General features: G+C 47.6%; 1 protein-coding gene across 2 annotated transcripts; it reads right to left on the bottom strand.

Moving 5' to 3' along the window:
- Positions 1-2,933: 2,933 nt before the first annotated feature.
- ptk6b (PTK6 protein tyrosine kinase 6b) lies at positions 2,934-23,010 on the bottom strand. 2 transcript variants are annotated; one of them, XM_076878334.1, is made up of 8 exons: positions 22,447-23,010; positions 13,829-13,950; positions 13,214-13,374; positions 12,920-13,085; positions 10,855-11,016; positions 9,476-9,657; positions 9,244-9,397; positions 2,934-6,204 (listed from the first exon to the last, which is right to left on the bottom strand). In XM_076878334.1, the coding sequence occupies exons 1-8, from the start codon at positions 22,851-22,853 to the stop codon at positions 6,029-6,031; spliced, it is 1,530 nt and encodes a 509-aa protein (XP_076734449.1). In that variant the 5' UTR covers positions 22,854-23,010; the 3' UTR covers positions 2,934-6,028. The 2 variants fall into 2 exon arrangements, with proteins under 2 accessions (XP_076734449.1, XP_004567647.1); XM_004567590.5 differs by lacking the exon at positions 2,934-6,204 and adding an exon at positions 7,479-8,253.
- Between the last annotated feature and the right edge of the window lie 1,378 nt (positions 23,011-24,388).

Raw genomic sequence — 24,388 nt, 5'->3', positions numbered from 1 at the left:
CACTCCTCATTATCTGACACCTCCTCTCCTCCCTCCACCCCTCCCTCAGCCATCCTGGTGAATCTCTTTAACTTCCTGTTGCTCTGCAGCAGTCACCACCTCACACAGTCACAGCACAACCCACACTCAGTCTGTCCAAGCAGAGAGCACTCATCTCACCTGCACAGGTGCAGCAGCAGGGTTCCCAGGTGGTGTCCACAGACCACTGCTCTCTGCCACCTGTGGTACATCCCCACCTGTGGAGACGAGGACCCAACGCATGGAGCTGCACGGTGCCGAGCACAGCTCCAGCTGAAGCATGCCGGACCCCCACGGGGCGACTCCTCTGGTCTGGCTGTATGGAACGAACGGTTTGATGGTGGCTTTCTGTCGCAGTTTCAGGTCTGGCTGAATCAAGTGTGATGAGGTCTGTTCACCATTAAAATCATTACAACATTCGTCAAATCACAACAGTCACCGTGAGACGCTGTAAGGTAAAGAGCCTCCAGTCATACAGAGAAACCCCAACAAACAGTCAACAGTGGAAAGGAAGAACCCCCATCTGACAGGAAGAAACCTCGGGGGGGCAGGTTTGTCAGTTTCTGACAGAATCAGGACTCCTGATTGGTCCTTGGCTCCCGGCAGAGATGACTCATCAAACCAAACCAGCGTCACAGTTTCAGGATTCAGCGGAAGAGGCTGAATGACTTTATTATTTCTACCTTGATGTGTCCACAGTCCCACGAACACCACTGTGAGGCCCACGGAGAAGGCCGTGTGACGGACAGGAAGTGAGCGAAACAGCGGATTTATCACCCTGACTGAATGCTGCCTCTGCTCTCATTGGAGATCTGAACAGTTTAATAAAGAAAGAAGTGCCTCACATTGTGAAACAGCAAAGCCATCCTGTCCGAGGCCGTGGGGAGGGTCTGTGTTCGGCACATTAGGCTAAGCTCCTCCTCCACGCTGTGCGCTCAGGGTGGAATGCGAGTGGGCGTGTTGGCTTTGTGGAGCCGAGGGCCAGCGGGTTCACGGGCGGGAGTGCAAGGAAAACAGCGGTTGGCGGTTTTCCCGGTCAGACGTTGGGCACTCCTGGAGCACATGATCACTGTGTGTGTGTGTGTGTGTGTGTGTGTGTGTGTCTGTGTGTGTGTGTGTGTGTGTGTGTGTGTGTCTGTGTGTGTCTGTGTGTGTGTGTGTGTGTGTGTGTGTGTGTGTGTGTCTGTGTGTGTGTGTCTGTGTGTGTGTGTGTGTGTGTGTGTGTGTCTGTGTGTGTGTGTGTCTGTGTGTGTGTGTGTGTGTGTGTGTGTGTGTGTGTGTGTGTGTGTGAGGGGGACTATTTCTGGAAAAGTTGCTCTAATTACTGTAAATAGAGCTCACAGTAATGTTGCAGACTGACATGCTGGCCTGAGGTCAGGACACTGAGTGATCCTGATGATGATCCTCCGGTTGGAGGGCGCGTCCCAACAGAACTCATATTCCTGTGTTTAATAATCTGAGCTGGTGCAACGCGCTCAGGGTTCAACCTGACGCCTACAGGAGGAGCGAGTGATGCAGAGGCGCCTGTGACCCGTCTCCTTTAAAGCTCCGTCACTCAGAGTGTCGCTCTATTTCTACCAGCCCTGTGGATGAACTGGGTTAACGGGGCGTGCACGCGCAGCGCTGACCTTGTCTGCTGGAAGTTTGTCGTGTTGGCGCCGCTGTGCTTCTATAACTCTCCCAGCGCTGTGTGAACTTGAGCTGCGCAGGATGCCAGGCGTTACTGACCCAGTTACCTGCAGCAGATGTAACAGCACTGATGGAAACGGCTCCTTACGCACAGAGCGCTGGCTGCGCCCCGCTTTCGTTTCATTAAAACATCAAAGAGCAAAAAGATTCAGGTTTGATACCTGCGGAGTCAGAGCCTCGCTGCTGCACGCGCTTTAGCCAGGCTCCAGCCTCAGAATGAAATAAGAATGATAAAGCAAGTAAAATGTATTTATACAGATCTTTATAAGACAAGATGCTGTTACAAAGTGCGTCACATGGGAATATAAAAGCATATCAAATAAAAACATTTCACAGGAACATTACCCTGACGCCTGTCTAACAGAAGTGTTTTAAGAGAAGCCACAGAAGCGCGATCCCTCGTTTTCAGACGGGTCCGTGGACTAATCAGGAGAGCGCTATCAGGGGATGTCCGCTTTGGAGAAGCGCAGTGATATCTGTGAGGGCCTCACCTCCTACAGATATGAACGTAAACGTGAGGATTTGAAACTGATACCTGTACCCAACTGGAAACCAGTGCAAGGACTTTAACATGGGAGAGATATGGGAGAGCTTATTATTGTGGGTTAAAAGCCTTGCTGCAGCATTTTGGATCACTTGGGGGGAAGGAAGCCTTAGACAGACAGGAAAAGAGTGCGTCACAATAGTCTAACCAGGAGATGAAGGCGTGGACAAGCATCTCCATTTCACCTTTGGAGATGAGAGTCCTGAGTTTAGCAATACTTAGATGAAAAAAGCAGCAGCGGGTCACAGGCTTGATATGAGCATCAAACGGCACAGACTGATCAACAATGATCCCAAGATTCTGAGCGGCGGCTTTTATCGAGGCTGAGAAAGGACCCAGACGTTGACTAATTTGGGGCTTGATACTCTGGAGCATAAACATTGTCATCCAACATTAATGTCCTCACGACAGGATTTTCCAGCAGCTCACTCAAACAAAGATGAAGATGAAAATTAAAGACGATGCCTCTCAGTTCAGCGACAGAAGATGTCCTTCAGAAAGTTCAGAGGAAAACTGGAGCAGATTTCTGGAAACGTCTCCTAGAGAGCCAACCAGAACCTACCAAACCAGTCACATGACCTCAGTGCGCGCGCACACACACACACACACACACACACACACACACACACACACACACACACACTAAAGTTCTCATACAGCAAAGAAATAGTGAGTCTTTGGTTTGTTGATCATCAGATTTTTTTAATTGATTTTGAAAAATGAAGAATGGTCTGATTTCAGAGTAAGCAGCGTCAGCCTCTCTCCTCACAGCTGTGCAGGAAAAACTTCGCTCTTCAGAAACTTATAAAACTCATATTTAATATACTGAGAGCAGCTCCTGAGACTGCGCTGCCCCCTGCAGGCCACAGATGGACACTACAGCTGCACCGTTACTTTCTAATCTTATGCAAATTGATTTTCTTCTTCTTTTATTCTCTGCATGAAATGTGTTTGTAAACAAAGTTCACATAGAAGAAAATATTATTCTGAGACAGCAGAGCTGCTGAAAGTGTTACAGAGCAGGAAAATGTCAGTAATATTACCAACGATGATGACCTACAACACAATCATTCGCTTTAAAAAGTGCATCACAGTGACAACAAAATAAAACCTGAAACAACGAGTGAAGCCCGAAAAAGTGCAGGAAGCATTTCTCAGCACCAGCCTCTCGAGCCTCGCTTCACTGCTGTGTTCGACGCTTCAGTTTGCTGAGTAAACGTTTGCAGCGTCGCCTCGTCAGGCCGCAGAGACTCAAACTAAAGCGGTTTGACAGGGACCAGGAACCTGCGACATTAAGGCATTTTATTACTTTTCCAAAGACACCGTGACTGCTGGGACCTCATTCCAGGCAGAAGCTTTGGTTTTGTCACACGTCCTGTTTAGTTTAATGTAAGTCACTTTCATTTAATTTAGGCTTCTGCATACTGGTACCTGAGGGCAGTAAGAGGTCAGATCAGAGGTCAAAGCGAGGCTATGAGTAGCTTCTAAACAGTGTTGGGAAGGTTACTTTTAAAACGTATTCCAATACAGAATACATGCCCCAAAATGTATTCTGTAACCTATTCCGTTACGTTACTCAATGACAGTAACGTATTCTGAATACTTTGGATTACTTAATATATTGTGGCGAGTTCAGACAAGGAGGAGACGGAGGTATCGTTTGGTCTTGCTTCCCGTGAGCTAGCCAGGGAGCACAGCCGTTTATTACATTTGCAGAAGAACACACTGCCACTAGCTAACTGCTCAGCGCGGCAACCACAACACACATAGGGCGCCCTCTGACCCCGGAAGGACACACCGTCGCAGCGAGAGGGCGTCACCCGTCACCATGGCAACATACACAAAACATAACTGTACAAGCAGAACCCCGAACAGCCCTGACCCGCTACAATATTATCATGCTTTTTACAACAACGTGAATGTACTGTTGCTGTGTGATTTATTACTATTACTGAAGGTCCGCGACTCCGAACTGTAGTAAAGGGACCTCTGACTAATGCTGGGCTCACACTGTGCGATTTTTTTTGGCCCATTTTGAGACGATTTTTGAGTCGTGCGACCGTTTTGGCGATCGGCCCGATTTTGGCCTTCATCGTGCGTCGTGCATAGTGTAGTATACGTGGGGTAACGAGAAGCGATTGACACCTCACGACCAGCTCCCGATCATCAATCGCTTGGTCGTGAGGGTGTCACCGCAGTTTGCCACACTGCGCACGCGCAAACACAAATGTCAGCGAAAAAGACGGCGTAGCACGGCAGTGCAGCGTGTGATCTGGACACAAGCGATGGAGGCACAACCTGTAGAACCATCCGAGCCCTTTCGATGTGGCCTCACAAAATTATCACGACCACAACAACCGTGAAAACAGTTGGATCTACACTGCTGCTCAATCACAGCTGCCTGATCATGTTTTTCATTAGCAATTTAGCAAAGTTGATGGTGGTGGTGTGTCTGTGTGAGTGAAAGACGGAGAGGGAGAGCGAGCGACAGAATTTCTGTTATAACCTTCATTTTATGGACGCACAGTGTGAGCACTCAGGTCGCATCAGAGCATCGGGCCGTATAGTGTGAGACCTGCATCGTGACCTATGAACTTCTAACCCCTGCGAGTCAATCGTACAGTTTGAGCAGGAGCTGAATCGCGCGACTGAAAAAATCGCACAGTGTAAGCCCAGCATAATACGGCGGGGTCCCTGTCGGCTCGTAGCCGAAAAATAGCTCTACTTTGTTGTGTGGGTCAACTTTTCTTGCGACAGACGGAGAGAGGCGTTGAAAGGCTGCTCCAACGGAACTTGTTGTTTTCGGAGGAAAACACGAACACGGTGTACAGTCGAGTCTTAATAGCTTACTTACAGCTGGGCTCGTCAGGCTCTCTTCTTGGCTGCAGTGGTTATTATTATATTTACATGCTTCCAGCTCCCGTTTTTGCTCGATGACAACTCGTACCTTTTTCTCCCTCCTCGCGCTCACAGACACATAACGTGTATGGCAGTCCATTCTCCCTGCAACACGGACTACACTGCCCATGATGCTACATTCTTTAGAGCTATGCTTGTAGCATTCTGCCTGTTAGCTTAGCACAACAACAACAACGAAAAGGCGCTCTCTCACCCAGGAAACACACAGTCGCAGAGAGAGAGAGAGAGCGTCGCCCTGTAACCATGGCAACCGTAACGCTGCCGCCTGGAACAACAGAACGTAGCTGTCAAACAAAACCCAAACAGTCCTGACCCGCGACAATATGAAACAGGAAAGTACCGCAGTGTAATCCATTTATTTCAACAAAGTAACTGTATTCTGAATACCACCTTTTTAAACGGTAACGGAATACAGTTACTTATATTTCGTATTCTAAATACGTAACGGCGGTACATGTATTCCGTTACTCCCCAACACTGCTTCTAAAGCATCACGTGAGGCGTGTGGTTTCATCTGCTCTGAGGAAAGCTCGTGAAACATGATTAATGTGATTAAAAACACTGACGGCTCAGTGTCTCGGCCGTCCTCCAGCTTCAGCCATGGAGGACAAAACAGATAAAACAGTTTGTGAACCCGTCTTTCGTCCTGCAGTAATTTGCAGATGATTGGCTCACTAAACTCGTTAGCTTATGATGGGAGCTGTTACCCAAACTTCTCTGTGCTCTCAGGGATGACCAGATGAAGTTTTGCAAGAAGACGAGCTTCAAAGAGTCCGTGTGTGTGTGTGTGTGTGTGTGTGTGTGTGTGTGTGTGTGTGTGTGTGTGTGTGTGTGTGTGTGTGTGTGTGTGTGTGTGTGTCACTCCAGCTCCTCTCGGCCCAGCTGGGCCTTCAGGGACTTGAAGTCGGGTCGGTCGGCCGGCTCGGCGCTCCAGCACTGGAGCATGATGTCATAGAGAAAGTCTGGGCAGTTGGGCGGTTGGGGCATCCTGTATCCCACAGTTACCTGCTGGTACACGTCCTGGTTACTGTAAGCTGAGGGAGGAGAGGAGAAGTGATGAAGGTCAGAGGTCAAGTTTACTGAAAATCTGAATGCAATAACCTGCACGTGTGAGGCTGAGTATGCCATATAAAAGCTGACATGTTGTAAAACGCCTGTGCTCGTAGTCGGTGTAATAAACCCGATCACAGGAAGTCACCGTGCTCTCACCGGTTGATGATTTTTGCATTTGCTTCTCAGCTCACGTGCACCGCATTAAGACCACAGAGGGCAGCACCGACCGCCCTGCGATCTAGGAACTGAAGGAGCGCTTGGACCCACAGATGCTTCATGACGCTGGTTGATGAGAGGACATGATATGCAGAGTGTATTTGTAGCAGTTTGTCAGCATTAACAGGAAAATATCATATTTCACATGTTACATCACTTTGTGGAAACCTGCATTGGCCAATCATCTTTGAGGACTCTGAAGCGAGCAGACTGTTCATGGCGGTTACAACATCAGCAAACCTCAACTGCAAGGCTGGGACCTATCAGAGCTGCAGGGAGGTCCCAGTTAGGGGGCGGGGCATCAATGAGAAGGGACTGAAAGGATTCCAGTGTCTCTAAAGACAAGAACGCAGAGACGCTCTAAAGATTCATCAGCTGTTCATTCGAGCAGGTCTGACGGCCTCACCTCAGCCACAGGTGAGTCCTGGTAGGTGGAGCGAGACAGGCCCGTGCTCAGAACCTCGCCTGCAACAAGCCTGGTTTATGGTTTCAGCCCAGCCTCATAGCACAAACAGGCCTGTTCATGTTTATGGTAACGACTCATAAACAACACTTCCTCCAGCTGCTCGTTGAGCCACGCCAGGCTGTGACCCTGTCAGGGACCACCGGCACAAACCGGGGATCTCTGGGTGCTTACTACGACACTATGGACATGCTGGCCTACCCTAAATTACAATAATTATAAATCTGAATAAAAAGAGACTTTCCCATGTTTGACTCCAAACATTATCACTCCCATTACTGGCAAAGAGCCACCACCAGCCCCTCCACACCCCCAGATTCCCTTCAAAAGTGGGAAATCTTCACTGGTAGCATGGACCTGAGGTAGGTCTGAGATCAGTCTGATGGAAAACCAGGAGGAAAACACCTGTCCAGGAACATAAACTGACACACAACACCTGCCAGTGCCGCAAGTCTGTCTGGAGTTCTGCGGGCCGGGTTTAGTGAACCGGAGCCTGAAATAACCTGATGGTTAGTCAGGCACCTGCAGCCTGGATTACTAGCGCGAACTGGCAATGACCAAGCACAGTGAGCGGACTGATTTTAAAGTCAAAGCTCAGAATTTATTTACCGTTGGTAGAAAAACATACGAGAATATGATGAAAATGACTCATTTAAACCCAAAGATGCTCACATGACAAACTAACATGCTCATTAATCAGTGATACAGCTGCTCATAAAGAACCCTCTGCAGTCCTCAAGGGTTTAGCTCCATTTCAACAACATCATGAAATGACACGATATCATGACGTGGTGGGGATGGAGGTGATGGTGGTGGTGGTGATGATGTTGGTGGTGATGATGGTGGTGGTGATGGTGTTGGTGGTGGTGGTGGTGATGTTGGTGGTGATGATGTTGGTGGTGATGATGGTGGTGGTGATGTTGGTAGTGGTGGTGGTGATGGTGTTGGTGATGTTGGTGATGGTGTTGGTGATGATGATGGTGATGTTGGTGAAGATGGTGGTGGTGGTGTGAGTCAGCTGCAGTCTTTGCGGACTCTCGGTGGTTCTGCTCTTTGAAGCGCGTCCTCACTGAAGAGCTCTGCAGTCGCTGCTCTGTGTCTGCCTCTCTGCTGCCTCTCTGCTGCCCCCTGTGGCGCTCCATCTGTACTGCAGCAGTTCAGGGTTGTGCCGTCTCTAACTCATACGAGCTGCACTCCAGTTTGACCCTCAGTACCCTGAAGTCGGGCCGGTCGGCCGGCTCGGTGCTCCAGCACCGCTTCATGATTTCATAGAGAAAGTCTGGGCAGTTGGGCGGTTTGGGCATCCTGTATCCCAGGGTTACCTGCTGGTACACTTCCTGGTTACTGTAAGCTGAGGGAGGAGAGGAGGACAAGTGATGAAGAGTGCTTTGTGTTAGCTCAAATATCTGCAGAGCAGCTGAGCTGTGTCGGGCAGCAGCTCTGTAAACCCTCACCTTAGTGTGCAGTGCATCTCCATCACACAGTGACACGCCAACACGAAATCAGACAAACCTCACAAAGAAGTGCACCTGGACTCTGATCCCGCATAAAAACGGGTTTACCCAGAATGCACCGTTTGGTGAAGTTTTCAGATCAAACTTCAGGATACCAGCACTTCTCTGTGCTCCTCTGTGTCTGATAGATCATCAGAACTGGGCTCAGTCCTCAGACTGACGGGAGTCCTGCAGTGGGACTGAAACTGATCTGAGAGCAGTTTTTAATCACAGCTTAAATGTTTTTCATGTGGAGATCTGCTGGATTTATGTAGCTTTGGAAAAGCTGTAAGTGCCTCATATGTATGTGAAGGCTGTAATTCTGAATACGTAGACAGTATGAAAGTCAGATAGTGGGAGTGGTCAGCTGGCTCGCTCTGGTTATTTATTCTGGTTACTGCAGAGATTCATAAAGTCCACATTTATGCACGTTTAAGGAACTCACTTATCTCTTTTCCTTGTGCAAACCGGCCAATCGCATTCAAGCACACGTGGACTGTGACATGAGCAGAGTGTGCAGCTAGAGGGCTGCACGTGTTAATAAATACTGCACGAGCTGCGAGGTTGGGGGGAGGCCACCGTTTTTCACCAAGCGCTCCTTCAGCTCCTGAAACACAGCGATGCAGCCGCGGCGCTCGCTCAGCTGTTACAGTAAAGTTTAACGTGCAGGCGTCCCTGAGAGGATTTAAAGGTTACTCAAGTTAGCAGAAGTTAGTCTGACGTGTTCGCTGCATCCAGATGAGCAGAGTCAAGCTTTTGGGATAATCACGATTATTGTGATAAAGCTAAAGACACACACGTGACGATCAAGACATCAGTAATTGAATGAATCTCTCTCGTGGACTAACCTGGGTAAGGAACTCCTCCACGGGTGATGATCTCGTAGAGCAGAATGCCAAAAGACCAGACGTCGGACTTGATGGAGAACTTCCCGTGGCTGATGGCCTCGGGAGCGCTCCACTTGTAGGGAATCTTTTTGTCTTCTGAGATGTAAAACGGCTCCTGAAGGGAAAAACAAGACTCTGCCGTCAGAGCTGAGCCGTGCTCCACTTAGAGATCGACAGCTCCTCCTCCGCTTACCTTGATGACTCTGGCCAGGCCGAAGTCGGCCACCTTGCAGATGTAGTCATGTCCCACCAGGACGTTTCGAGCCGCCAGATCTCTGTGGATGCTGTTCATCTCCTCCAGATATGACATCCCATCAGCCACCTGGCCTCCCATGTCAACGAGGGATGCGACGTCTTGTATTTGGCCCTCTGGACCTGAGTGAGAGAACGATGCAGATGAAGTGAGTGCGCCGGTAAGTAAAAGGTCTGAGTTTATCGAACACCCATCTCCTGCTGCTGATTCAGTGGACAGTGGCCCCTTCCCTCCCCACACACAGTCTGACTGTCTCCCACTCGTCAAGCCCACCTGTTGAACAGAAGCGCCTCTCCACCCAGTCATGGAGGTCCATCGAGTTCCAGAAGCCCGACCACGGGTTCTGGAACTCGATGGTTCTAATTCTCCACCTGAACGTCTCTGGATCAGCAGATGGAGCTGCTCCACTGAACACCAGAAACTCCAAACCACCATCAGTACCTGCTCCAGATTTCATCCACTCAGCAGCTGTTACAGGAGCTCGGTGCTGCATTCACGAGCTCCCCTGAGGGTCGGATTTCACAGGTTGGAAATCGTTTCTCAGATTTAAGTGAAAATTGATCATGTGTTTGTATGTTGATGCTCAGCTGCGATTTCCTGACAGATAATGATTTAATATCGCTGTCTGCGTGTGGGGAAACTAGCTGTTATGATCATAATGAAATGTAAGCAGAAAAGAGTTGCACTAAGTTTCATTCTAAACAGAAGAAATAAAAAAATAGATATAAAAATGCAGTTACAGCGTTAAGGAGATTTTAATGAGATTAACGCCGACAGCATTAAAAAACAAATCTAGGTGGGAGATATCACCAAAGGTGGTGGAGGATAACAAGGCTAAGGTTCTGGGGGACTTCGTGACACACAGCTGCTGGACGACCAACCAGACACGGTGACCGCCGCTGGGACAGATGTGGAAGATGGACAGATGGTTCCAGCGGTAAGAGGAGGGTCAGGAGCTGTAACCCAGAAACTGGGACCAGATCACAAACATGATGTCTCAGGAATATAAAATTGATCTCAGATATGTGAAATCTATATCTGAGATATAAAATCCATCTCTGAAATATCTCCCTCCCATACGTTTGTGACTTTGCTGAATATAAATATACGTGTGTAGCTATCTGGCACGTTTCCGAGGCTTTGCAGCAGCTGGCAGTTTGACAGCTGTTTGTTTCCCTGAGAACAGACAGAGAGCGCCCCCTGCTGACCGCCCGCTGAGCTCGATGCTGAGGCTGTAACCATAATCAAAGCCCTCGCTGTCCAACGTTACACAGCACACTGAACTCTGATCTTTCACTGGAAACAAAGCTGAGGTTTACTTCTGAGGAACTTGAGCAGGCTGCCCTTCTCCATCAGCTCGGTGATGATGTAGTACGGCATGGTCGCCGTGCACACGGCGAACAGCGAGATGAGGTGACGGTGGCGCAGGCGCTTTAGGATCTGAACTTCCCCGTGAAACTCTTTGTGGTTCAGCTCCGAGTCTGAGAGCAGGACAGAAATAAAAAGGCGAAAACAGACAGACGAGAAAAGAGGAAGACGGGTGAGAGAAATGACCTGAAAGGCACAACAACTGTACTCAAAGGTGGAAAACATGACACTGTAATTATAAAGAGAAATGTGCCTCTTGTCTAGATTGTTGTTGGATAATAACAAAGACTGTATTAAAAAGATGATCAGCACGACGCTGGTGGATCATTCAGCGTGTTACTGAAGGACCAGTTAATGACTGGGGTATACGAAGACATTTAGAGGGAGGCGCGCTGAGATTTCGGAGACCCCTCTCTGAGAAATGCTCGGCTCCGCCTGAGCCGGATGTTTCAGGAAGATTTCTCTTTCCTGATTTTGAAGCTGAGCTTTGAAAGCCTCACTGAGCAGCATCTCAAATTAAAGTCCTGAGAGCCTGACCCTTACTGTATCGTTGCTGTAGGGCTCAAACATTTAAATGTACCGTATGCAAAGCAGACAACAGCGGGAAACAGCCGGTTGTTTCCATGGAAAGTACTATTGGATAGTTTGCCCAGCTTATCATGGAGACCAAACACCAAACACGAGCTCTGCTTTAGAAACGTGGCGCTGGTCTCCCGCAGCATCGCTTGCATATGCAAACCTGCGGAGCGTGCGAGCGCCTCTTTCTTTGTGATGCTGTTTGAACCGATCCTCGGAAAGAGCTCGAGTGGCTCGTCGATGTCGCCCTGAAGTGCCTCTCACTGTCAGCTGACCAATCACAGGCCGGCCCGTCCTCATCTCCTGCAGCCCCTGCTTCACGGCACGGAGCTGGTTTAGAAACGGATGCATGACAAGACTCAAGCATCTAATGTCACCATAACTTTGCATATTTCTATCATCTTTGTTTCAGTGTTTTAACCTGAAACATCAGCTGCAGGTTCCAGAACAAGAACATTTCTAACGTGCTGAGAAGTTCACCTGCAGCTCAAAACCTGCCCGGAGTCACTTATGCCAGACGTTTCACACTTTATAACTCAAGCGGGAGCCTGCTCCTGCTCCCGCGCTCATGCTCCCGCGCTCATGCTCCCGCGCTCATGCTCCCGCGCTCATGCCCTCACGTGTAAACCTGCGTCGGGTGTCCTTGCGCCCCGCGTTGAGCTGATCAGGCTGACCTTCGGATCACGTTTAAAGTCAGGTGACGCGTTTTTATTGCGGCAGCCTGTAATTCCGTCTCTTTCAGCCTGTACGCCGCCATTATTCACACGCCGGGTGAGTTTCCACGCTGGGGCCCTTTCCCACTTTCTTCCTATTTTGGCCACACTACATTGTTACTCTTGGCCTTGCAGGTGAGATGCGGGCACTACGGTAACCCTGCAGGTTCAGAGGCTCCGACTGCGGCGTGACGCACATTTATCCGATGCCCAGGAACGAGACCGGGCCTGTGGTCCAATCACATCGAGGGAGGGATCTACAGCTGGAAGAAGACGCATTTCTGGAGCCGCAGACTATTTGATGACTTTTTTGTCTTTTATGTCCACCTGAGTGTAATTTTCTGTGGGTTTTGGGTTGTTGGATGGACAAAAAACAAAACCAACTTGTGTGTCTGTGAAAGCATCAGAGGCATCGTTCAGCATGTGTTCACATTTGTCTTTGAGTTTCTCTCCATCCTTATGATGTCTTATTGGCCGGAGGTGCTGCTGTTTCCGGAGGAAGGAAAACTCTCACTTCCTCATGACAGAAATAAAATTCTTCACCGTGTGTTTCGTTTGTAATGTGCTGTCTGCATGAGGGTCAGCGTGCTGTCCTCAGTGTTTCCACAGCCGTGTTTAATGTTTTCAGTCATGTTACAGCACTGAATGAAAGGCGGGGGGCGGGGCTAATGACGGCTTGAAAGCGTTTGAGCAGACTTGTGTTTGTGAGCAGCAGAAAATAAAATACCGCTTTTCAGGATCTTGATGGCGACGCTGATGTGGTTTTTCCAGCGGCCGCGGTAAACATCAGCAAAGAAGCCGCTGCCCAGCTCCTCCTCCAGCGTGAACTCCTCCTTCGGGAGCTCCCACTCGTCCACCGTGAAGTGGTTCAAATCCTGGGTTTCTGGCCTTTTCTGATGGAGGAAACAGAAGCGTGCACCTCAGACATTCACATCCATGCAAAACTAAAGGCTGCTCCCGGCCAGCGGCCCCGTCACACAGACAAGAGGAGCGAATAAATGATGGCGGTATGAAGACTCACCTTCTTGCAGGGCTTGCCCAGCTGGCCGGTGGTGTTGAGGCTGTTGGCGCAGTAAAAGTCGACCACGTCGATCAGCGAGCTGAAATGATGCTTGGGCTCGATGTGGAAACCATCATCTCCTTGGTGGATCTTGAAGTGCTTCACGCGGCTGCCGGATCGCACTACAGGAAGACGGACGGAGTCAGAGACGAGTCTCAACAGGACACGAGACCTCATTTTTATTGCTACGGTTATTTTTTATTTCTGCTGTCATGACCTCAGAAAACAGAAACTAAACATCAGTGGAAAAAGCACAGCTCTCAGTGATAATCTCAGTTATAATGAACACTGCAGCGCCGGCTGCAGAAACGATTAACCAATCAGCTCCCTGATGAACCCAGAGACTCACCTGGCTCAGGTGAAAAAGTGTCAAAATCACAGCCCGTTTAACGCTGTCTCTGCTAGGCCTGGTTTTTATTGGCTGATTCAACCTGTTACCTGTCGACAGTATCCACCTTTGGAGCACATGTTCACTGCATCATCTCAGTGCTGACATGAGGAGGATTCGTTAGAGCCTCTGTTGGGGTTTTCTGTAGCCCCTCCTCGTGCTTGTAAAGGCCCTCCCTGTCCACTTACCTGACAGGACGTATCCGATGTCGTCTTTCTCGCTCTGCCGGACGAGGAAGGCTCCCTCTTCGTTTCCTGGGGCCATCAGGTGATTTTGGGCCTCGAAGCGGCTCAGCTTCCCATAAAACCATCTGGATCGAGACAGAAAGATAATTATCAGGAGCTCGCTGTGCAGGTTCAAACCTTCCGCCTGATGTTGTACAGCACGGACAGATGCTAGCTAACATTGGGCTCTCATTAAACCTGCGGCAGTGACCTGAGGCTGAAAGCTCAGTCAATTAAAACATGTCTTTAAAGAGGAGAGGATGCATGATTCCTCTGCAGTCTGTCGTCACAGGTTCAAATCTGCGACCATAACAATGAACAGAAGTAAACAGTCAGAACTACTGTCCACGTCCAACCACAGTGACAACAGTTTCCGACGGCTTTGTTTGCATCATTTGCATCTTTTCATTTTTACGGTTGCAGATTTGAGTCTGTGGTAATAAAGAGTGCAGACAAAGACACTCCTGTTTCAGCTCATTGAGGTCTGCAGCATTCGTTCATGCACAGCTCTCTGAGCTCTGCACTTCGGACCGTCGCAGCCGTTCAGTTGGAGATTTGCTGCTGCGCTTGGATCGTTGTCCTGCTGATGAGCCAGTTTGGTCCAGGCTGTGGGACAGACGGCCTCACACTGACTCCAGCACACAGTGGTACAGAGGAGTCCACGGTCCGCCGAGGAGGTGTTTGGGTTCCTCCTTTGTACAGATGCAGCTTTACAAACCTAAGCCGTGCTCCTGCAGCACTTCCAAACAGCTACAGTCATTCAGTTTGTTTCCAACTGTGTTGTCATGCCCTTTAACCTACTCCTGTGAGGACTGTTGTGTTAACACATCTGAATGTTTCAGACCTGCACACTGCAGAAACCTCTGCTTCATGCTGTGGGCGTGGAGAGGTGGCCTTAGTTTCTCACTTGACTGAGTTAAAAATTTACACAACAATAAATTTTAAACTCCTGCAGGATGTAAACACTTGAGATGAGGTGTGTCAGTTTACTGTTTGGACCGGACCCTGGTGTTTATTATTACCTTCTTATTATTCGAAAGATTCAGGAAAACAGAGTTTGAGTAAAACTATGTTTGGGTTGTAACGTAGAGTTCGGTGGTCTTAAAGAGGCATCGCTATGAGCTGGATTGTAGAGACTGAGCACCTCCTCCAACAGCACCCCGTGTTCTTAAAGTAAACAGCTTTACAAAATAAAACGACCGCGCTCGTCTGAGACCGGACGATACTGGAGACAGCTCCTTCTTCTTCAGTGTTTAATGGCAGCTGGTCCTTGTACATGCAGTGCTGCCATCTTCTGTCTTACACTCTTAAATCTTATTGCTTATTCCTGCGTCTTTCAGGATCTTACAAAGCTTCAAACGACGCGTCGACTATTAAATTAAATTTTGATAGTCGACTAATCGTGGCAGCCCTAGTAAACTGAACCGGTCCTAGCACTGAACCCTGTGGAACTCCATAATTAACCTCAGTGTGTGAAGAGGACTCTCCACTTATCGAACGCTGCCCCGGTCTAACATGCCAAGCACAGAGATGAGTGTGCGTGCTGATTTTTCCCCATCAGTAAATGCTGTGATGGCAGCGAGCTAAGGCGAGTAACTGACATTAACTTTCTACAGTAACAGCTAACTGTAACTTTGAGCTCGATAGCATCGTCAATCAAAACTGCTCCCAGCAAACACAGATGTTTACGTCAGCGCTGCAATTTCCACCAACCAAACAACTTCTACTGTTACAACTTGCACATTACTTTTCTCAGTTTATATACGCCAACTTTTTGGAAGTTACATGTCTACTTTTTAATGCACAGGTACAATCACACAATCTGCACTCTTCTAATGATTCTAGATATTCTTAACTATTTAAACATCGTTCAGTATCCTGCTCTGTTTGCACACTACAACCTGGGTTTGCCACTTATCTGTAATTTAATCTTAATAACTGTGCAGTACTCTGCTTTGGTAAATACCGGTGTCCTGTCCTGTTTGTATGTGTTTTTTTGCAACCAAATTTCCACTTGTGGGACAATTAAAGGATTATTCTATTCTATCATGTCCAGGTGAGCTTTACCGACCCACAGGTATACGGTGTACACACTGCTCCCTGAGCTGCTGGACAACATACATGGCATACAGCAGGGTCATGTGACAGAGCCTGCGTTTGAGCTGCACAGACACTCCAGCAGAAGGATGATTGCTGATCGTGTAACAGCTGCCTGGGCCACTGACGGGCCCTCACATTGAACAGTGTTTGATATCAGCTAGGATTTGATTTCTAAACATTTTGCCACTGGCTGCATTCAATTTAGCTTCTTCCAGTTTCTCAGTGTTGGGAAAGAGTTCACCACGATCATTTACTGGAACCTTTAATGGATCTGAGCCCAAGCTAATCCAGTTTGAATGGCCTCTGCTTTCTGTTCAGTCAGCCAGAAAAGCGAACAGTACTTTCTGAGGTGAGAATCGGCCTTTAGGTTTGGACCGAAACTTTCCGAGATTCAAGCGAGACATTTTTTATTTGATTTGTTCTGAGTCTGATTAAAATAACCAGGACATGAATCAATAATGAAACTGATGTTTGGCTGCAGCTCTGCTAGGAAAAACCAAATAAACCACATGAGTGAAAATATGCTGCTCAGCTGCGAGCTGGAAGGCTTTGCCGAGGAATGATAACCTAAATTTGTACACATGCCGTTCATGCTTTAAACAAAATTATCTATTCATGTCCACATGTTGTGTTCCTTTCACACTCTGGTTTGGACTGCATGCTGTTTGACCTCACGGCTCTAAGCTTTGGCTGTGAAACATTATTTAATCTGAGAGCCGTGTGACAGTTTCAGGTTTTGAAGGTCGCACATCTTTGCTTTGTGCCCTTGCAGGATATAGTGATGGTAAAGTCAGTACTGAGGGTTTATTGGGAGAGCAGAGAAGCTCTATAATTAAACGGAGCAGCTGGTGACATACGGGAATAGCCACACTTTGCACACTTCCCATTCTGCTGAAGCAATAAACTGTGAGTGAGAACGGCAAAACGAGAAGTGGTGAGCTGACCGTCGGTGTGTGCGTCCCAGTTTGCATCACAGCTGAAACACAAACACGGGCTGGTGTGATGTAAAGCTGTGACATTTCTCATGGTGCTCACAGCGTACGGCTCAGTCAGGATCAATAAAGCTGCCGCAACCACAAAAATAAACGAGCAGCACAAAGTGCGACGTTATAAAGACGAGCAGCTCGCTGGGGTTTTATCACACTGTAAATAGAAGATGGATGTAACTTGTTTATACGTTCACATTTTGAAGTCTCAGTCCATTTCCAAAGGTGAACACGTTTGGATGAGTGGGTGGAGCGCTAGGTTATCAGCTGATGCTATCTGGGGCAGCACAGACTCTATGGGAGCATCACTCGGACACCTGCTGATCCATAACATCCAATCAAAATACTAGAATTTCACTCTGCAAACTTGGAGCTCCGCCTTCTTGGATGTGCTGTTAGTACTGTAACCTCACAGCAGCCATAATACTGGTCACATGATGTCATTAATAACTCAGAGGTCCGACTAAAAGCCTAGCAGACAGCTAACAGCTACAGCTACAGCCGCCTGTGTCACCTCCACCTGTCAGTCAATGAGGCCACGCCTCATTAATGCAAACTCGAAGAACAAAATATCTCCAGGGACCAACAAGTTTGTGCATCAGGCTGCAAACATGTTTGTTTCTGCTGCAAAGTGTTAACATGAGAGACTCGCTGGAGCCCCTGCTGGACGTTACAGAAACTGCAGCCTTTGAAGCTTCAGTTTTTGTGTTTTTTAAAAGGTCAAAAACATGATAAACAGCATCCAAATATTCATATCAAATGTTAAAAAGCTGAGCATTAATAACATTTAACCTTCATAATGTGAACTGTTCATTTTTTCATCTAAAGCAGAGCTGTCAAAATCCAGTCCTCGAGGGCCGCTGTCCTGAAGCTTTTCCAAAGCTGTCCCAACACGTCGGCTGCATCCTCCGGAGGCCGCATTTGAAGGCCGATTACGTCACAGCCAGGCGACGAAGGCTGTCCCAAGTTGTCGACTATTTCAAATGCGTCCTCCTTTTCCCTGAATTTGAAGGATGGGTCAGGTGTGTCCTCACACCTCACCCAAATTCCAGTTTCCAACAATGGCGGCGCTACTAAGTTTTAAAATTATTCTCATTAATCTTTCTGGCCGCAAAATAAACTTTTAACATATATTAAGGGGAGAAAGTAGCTGTGTAAACATCAAATATCTGCTCAGTTTATCAAGACATCGCATATTTGCAAAAGTGTGCGCCGACGTCTTTGGAGACGTCTGTTACCCACCCGCTCGATAGCGAGCCGGGGGGTTCAATGGTCACTCCAGCCGGCGAGAGCAGCGGACTCCCGGCTTCATCGTTTTCAGACCCCCGCTGTCTTTCGCTACTCAGGTTAAACATGATATACGTCACTCGGAGAAATTAAAAATGTAATTGTTTGCCTTTTTTCAGTGTTTTGTTTGTTCCGGAGTAAATCGGTTTGGCTGAGATCAAAGTTATTAGATTATTAGATTAAATAAAACTTTATTAATCCATCGGGTGGGTTCCTCCGGGATTTTCACACAGCTGAATAAACGTCAAACAGAAAACTGATTAAACAGAAGAGTGAGACGGTCGAGAGTTTCCTCCAGTGTCCTGTTATATTTTAGACAGCACGGAGCAGACGGCGAGTTTATTAAACTCCACCCACACAGCGGTGACGCAGATCTGAAGGCTGGACCGTCCCATTTCACAGCCTCGCACTTCCGGCCTTCGAAGGACCCGGCCCACATAGACCGCGAAGGCGGGCCCTTCGAAGGACACAGCCGACGTTTTGGGACACGGCTCATGTGTCCCTGCTGCAACACACCTGGATACAATTAGTAGGTCATTACCAAGACTATGGAACCTGACTGCATGCCGAGGTGGCAACCCCGAACCCTACTCAAGTAAATTTAAATATAAGTGTTTGTAAAAAAGTACTTTTATTGCACCATGTTCAGTCAGTCATGAGCTGCTGTAACATGAATGAAGTGGCTGAACTGCACCTCAGCATGCGGTTCTGTAGAGTCGGGCTAATGACCTACTAATTGTATCCAGGTGTGCTGCAACAGGGACACATGGAAACGTTTCAGGACTGCGGCCCTCGAGGACACCGGTGACCTAAAGCGTCTGATTAGCGGGGCTGCTGTTTAACCCCCCATGCTGACTGCCTGCATCTTTTCACAGAAGTGACAGGAAAGCAGAACTTACAGAAACTTCCACTTTTAGGCAGAGCTGTAAACAGGACGCACATGCACACTTCACTGCAGTAGAAAACAACCGTTTGACTCCCAAAGTGTCTTTTTACAGCGCTCTGCTTCACTGCTTACCTCAGTTTTACTAATGCGATAAAGGATAAATGTGTGATAAAGGTTAAAGGAAGCGTTTACAGTGCTGCGAGTTCCTGGCAGGTAGGTGGACAGTGTGGACTCTGGCTGATAATAAAGGTGTTACACTGAAAAAAAGGCCATGTTGGATTTACTTGATTCAATAGTGGCTCAGGGGGTTGGGAATCGCATCTGTAACCGGAAGGTCGCCGGTTCGATCCCTGGGCTCTCTGGCCTGGTCGTTGTGTCCCTGGGCAAGACACTTTACCCTACTTGCCTACTGGTGTTGGCCAGAGGGGCCGATGGTGCGATATGGCAGCCTGGCTTCTGTCAGTCTGCCCCAGGGCAGCTGTGGCTGCAACTGTAGCTGCCTCCACCAGTGTGTGAATGTGAGAGTGAATGAATAGTGGCATTGTAAAGCACTTTGGGTGCCTTGAAAAGCGCTATATAAATCCAATCCATTATTAATAGTGGACATTGGTTGCACGCAAACAAACAAGTTAAATCAACACAACTTATTCATATTCAATAAATTTTGTGTTCATAAAAGGCGATTGAAACATGTTTAGATGGAGTAAGTTGAGCTCTTGGAATATTTTAATCCTCCACAATGTCATTTTATTTCAACACTATTCAATAACTTTTAACCCAGTACTAGTTGGTCACTTAAATACTACACGTTGTCTTCATATTACATAATGTTCAACAAAGTCTAGAGTCTGGTTACCATAAAAAGTGAATGGATCTACAACAACTACCATCCTGGTCTTTATCCTGGTTGCAGGGGGGCTGGAAATAACCCTGAAGTGATAGTTACAGGGCAGGGTACACCCCGGACAGCTCACCAGTCTATCACATAGAGACAAACAACCCTTTGTGCCAGATTGTGGGTTTGAACCAGGACCTTCTTACTGGGAGACAGCAGCACTAAGCACCATGCCACCAATACAGGATCATCAGAAGTAGGAAAGCTATGATTTCAAGGCTTGATGCAGAATTTTCTTTACGTTTTTGCCCTTGACAGGTTAAACCACAGTAAGCAGCAAACACGTGGTGGGTGTGTAGTTGTCTGCCTCTTATAACTCCAGTGATTTTCCTGCAGTTTGACATCTCATGTGATTTTGCGAATTTCATGAGTCCAGCAACGAACCACTCTTACTAGATTGTATGATGTCATCTCAACAAGAACAAATTAAGTTGCTGAATTTCATGCAGATGCTACATGATTTAATTACGTTCACCATAGAAACATGGAATTATTTAGTTCAAATTACAAGTTTGGATCTTATGCATGTAACAACCACCCAATTTGATTTTGGAGGTCGACTCACGAAATTCACAAGATCACATTAGATGTCAAACCACAGGACAATCAGTGGGGTTACAAGAGGAAGACAACCACACCACGTGTATGCTGTTACTACTTCTTATGGTTTAACTTGTCAAGGACAACAACATAAAGCATCATCAAGCATAGCTTTCCTACTTTTGTTAAGTCTGCATTGACACATTAATGCCATGGTGGTTCGTGCTGTTGCCTCAGAGCAAGAAGAGCCTGGGTTCAAATCCACAGTGTGGTGAAGTTTGCAGTGGGTTCTCTCTGCGTACTCTGGTTTCCTCCACAGTTAAAAGTCATGCAGTTGTAAGGGTAACTGGTTATTCTAAATTACCCAAAGGTGTTGAAGTGCAAATGGTGTTTGTCTCTGTATGATTGACTGGCGACCTGTCCAGGATGTACCCTGTCCCTCTTGCCCTATCACTTCCGCAGCCCAGATAAAGCTAAGAAGATGGGTGGATTGGAAGTTGCTGTAAATCCATTGATTTCTTTTGGTTGAACATTACGTAATATGAATACAACATGTACTACAGACATAAGTTACCTTTCATTCATTCAACAAGATTATCATTGGTGTAACAAACAAATATTTTACTAGTTCGTGTAACAAGACTGACTTTTGATGTGCCAAAGTGTTTAAACAAGATAAGACGGATTTAAATAAATTTAATTAGACTAACGTGGTGCAAACATGTTGATTGAACAAAAGTCAAATTAATTGAATGTTAATGTTAATATTATGTTAAACCTACACACATATATCGTGTTGACACAACACAATCAAGATGGATTAATATAACATGATTTGTTTAGATGGAATATAAGTGGCAAGATAAAATTACGTTCATCCAATGAATTATTTTTTGAGTGTAATGTAACAACCACCCAATGTCCTTTTTTCGGTAAACCAAAAAAAGTAGAGGCGGCTACTCGACTTGACTGAGGCGGACGTCTTCCTCAAACCAAAGCGCGCGAGACTGAAATCCCGGTGTCGCGGGATTTAATATTGCGATATTATTGACTTCACTCAAACATGATATGAACAACTTAATCTAGCTCAGCATATTATGTAGTTTCTACACTATATAGTTACACTTAACGTTAAAGCATGAGGCACTTGTGTTAAATACACGATGCTTACATAAATCCACGAGCTGGCCAGCCCCCTTTTTTCAGTGTACACATCCTGATTTATGCATCTGCAGCTGGAGGCACAGCAGCCTCGTGAACATAATAAAAAACGTGATTCTGAATGTGAATGAATTTCTGCCTTTAAGCTGGAAATCTTCTAGCTTTCCTGTCAACACCTTTACCTGTTCAGTGACATATTAATAGGAAATTACTGTGACACGTTTTCAAAGTATACACTGAATGTACTTGTACATTCTTGAAATACCACTCTGCTGCACTGCGTCACATTTCCAGTGTAAACATTTAGAAGCTTGAGTGTCTTCCTGTTGTACTGACTTTATGATGAATCATATGATGCTGTGTAAATAAAGGTGCCCCAGTGTGGAGGTCATTAAATCCCCTGCAGCTGCCTGCAGCATTAAATCAAATCATGGATGATTTTACTGCCGCACTTTGTGCTGAAGCCTTGCTCCTGTTGGGTTTGAGTGTAAACTCTGAGTTGGACAGGAGAGGCTCACAGATGAGACACCTGAGCTGTCTACACTCGGGGCTGGATCAGGTGTGTTACCCCTGAAACGATCCTGGAAATGTCCTACTCCCTCTAAACACCTGCTCTACTACAGACACGCCGCTCACGTGCTTCTGTCTATCGCGGACACCGGGATGGCCCTCGGAGCTCCGAGGTCAGAGCTGCTCTCTGGGAGCCGTCAGAGGAAGCTGCACTCACGGCTGCACGTTGATGGACTCTGCCCTCGCCAGGTAGTTGTTGGGGACGATGCCCTGCGCCACGACGTGCCCGTTGCGGTCGATCTTCCGCGCAGTCCACCAGTCTCCGCTGCGGCTGACCACCCTGAACAGGTCTCCCTCCTGGAAGGACAGCTCCTCCTGGTGCCGGGACTCGAAGGGCCACATGGCCGTGTAGATGCAGCTACCCTCGGAGGCGGTCTCCTTCGGGGGCTTCGGGGGCGGCGTCGGGGCCTGGGGCTGCTCCCCGTCGCTGCAGGTCCCTCTCCGTCCTCCTCCATCCTCTTCTTCACCTCCTGCTCCCGCTGGCTGAGGAGCCTTCTTGCCCGTGAGGATCCTCTCCCACAGTGACTGCAGGCAGGGGCACGCTCTGCGCAGACACTCACCCATAGGTGACCACGAACGGCTCCGCGCGCGCTGTGTGTCTCCGCAGCTCGGCTCAGTCAACCCGCCACACCTGTCCGACAGGTGCAGAGCAGGGAGCGCGGAGAATGTCGGGAATGCCTGCGCAGGGAACGGTGCGGTGAAACTGTACTGGGCGAGCCCACGGAGGGACTTCCTTTAGTTACAGAAACCACGGGAGCCCCGCCCCCAGAGGGTGTCATCAATCTGTTCGTGCGCCCTCTCTCTCTCTCTCTCTCTCACACACACACACACACGCACACGCACCGGGGTTTTACAGGTAGGCATGTCAGCGGAACCAGTTGACTCCGCCTCCATTCCAACCGCAGGACAGGACGTGGTGACGTTTTACTTCAGTGACAGGTGTCGACACATCAGCGCTCAGCTCGCGGGTTACAGCAGAACACATTTGTTGGTGCCAGTTCAGGCCCACATTATTCCAGATCTCGATTCAAACAAAGAGGAAACAAGGCAACTATCCCAAAATGTAAAGAACCACATTTATTTACTTTGTATTAAAAATGTAGAAGATGATCAAAGGAAAACGTTTTATTGCCGTTGAAGCGCTCAGAGCAGCTTTTTGCTCGCTGCTTCTGCTATTTTGACATTTTCCTCCGTGTCATCACTATAATCCCAACTATCAGATTCAGGCTCCAAAATGTTGAGATGACTTCAAACCTGAACAGGGCAGGGGGATGAAGCGTTTGGAGCTCATCTGTACGTTTACACCTTGAAGCATCCTGTTGATATCATATTCTCTTCAGTCTCTGCTCCAACATCATGTGTCTTATTCCTCCCCACGCTGCCGCGTCTGTATCAGCTGTACCTGCAGTAGAGGGAATCTACACAGAGCCAAGCTTTGCAGCGTTCCCCACCTCTCTGTACCGCGGTAAAGTGAGCCGTCATTTGTGAGCCGCGGTCAAGCCAGCCGCCTCTTATCCGCCGCATAAATTTCCTTGCGCTTTTACACCAGTCTTTACGGTAGCGCCTTTTCGCTTCATGTGCCGATTGAAAGCCTATACCCGCGCACACGTGCGCGCGCGAACAGTCGCACGCACATGCGCGCACACAAATTACAATGAAACAGCCCGATACAGTCAATACAATTATGGAAATGTCAGAAATTCATTAAAAATCATCCTGAGTAGTTGAGGTACAACTTTCAACACATCCCTCCTCTGGGACACCTACTGTACCTGTGTGCCAGGTTTCAGCCAGATTTACTGTAAAATTACTCAGAAATTAAAGGACATTTATATGCAATTCAATACAGCCAATACACTACAATTATGGAAATTTCAAAAATTCATTAAAAATCATCCATAATAGTTGAGGTCCAACTTTCAACACTTTCTTACTCTGGGCGTCCTACCGTACCTCTGGGCCAAGTTACATCTCAATTCACTGTAATCTTTATCAAAAATTGAAAGAACAATTATATGTCAATGCTGGATGTGTGTCCTTTCAAAGTGACACTAAATAACAGAACTCAGGCACATCAGGGAATAATCCAAAAGGCGGAT

Source organism: Maylandia zebra, linkage group LG20, assembly GCF_041146795.1.
Source record: "Maylandia zebra isolate NMK-2024a linkage group LG20, Mzebra_GT3a, whole genome shotgun sequence".
Taxonomy (NCBI): Eukaryota; Metazoa; Chordata; class Actinopteri; order Cichliformes; family Cichlidae; genus Maylandia; species Maylandia zebra.
This window is presented reverse-complemented; position numbering and strand designations above follow the sequence as displayed.

Bases quoted from the DNA above. Each gene is read 5' to 3' on its own strand.
- ptk6b (XM_004567590.5), bottom strand. From the start codon at position 22,853: ATGGGTGAGTGTCTGCGCAGAGCGTGCCCCTGCCTGCAGTCACTGTGG. The intron at 11,017-12,919 runs GTATTTTATTTT...TCCTGCTCTCAG, and splicing joins CATCAAGATCCTGAAAAGCG to ACTCGGAGCTGAACCACAAA. The intron at 9,658-10,854 runs GTAAACCTCAGC...TCTCTCACTCAG, and splicing joins CCTGCTCAAGTTCCTCAGAA to GTCCAGAGGGCCAAATACAA.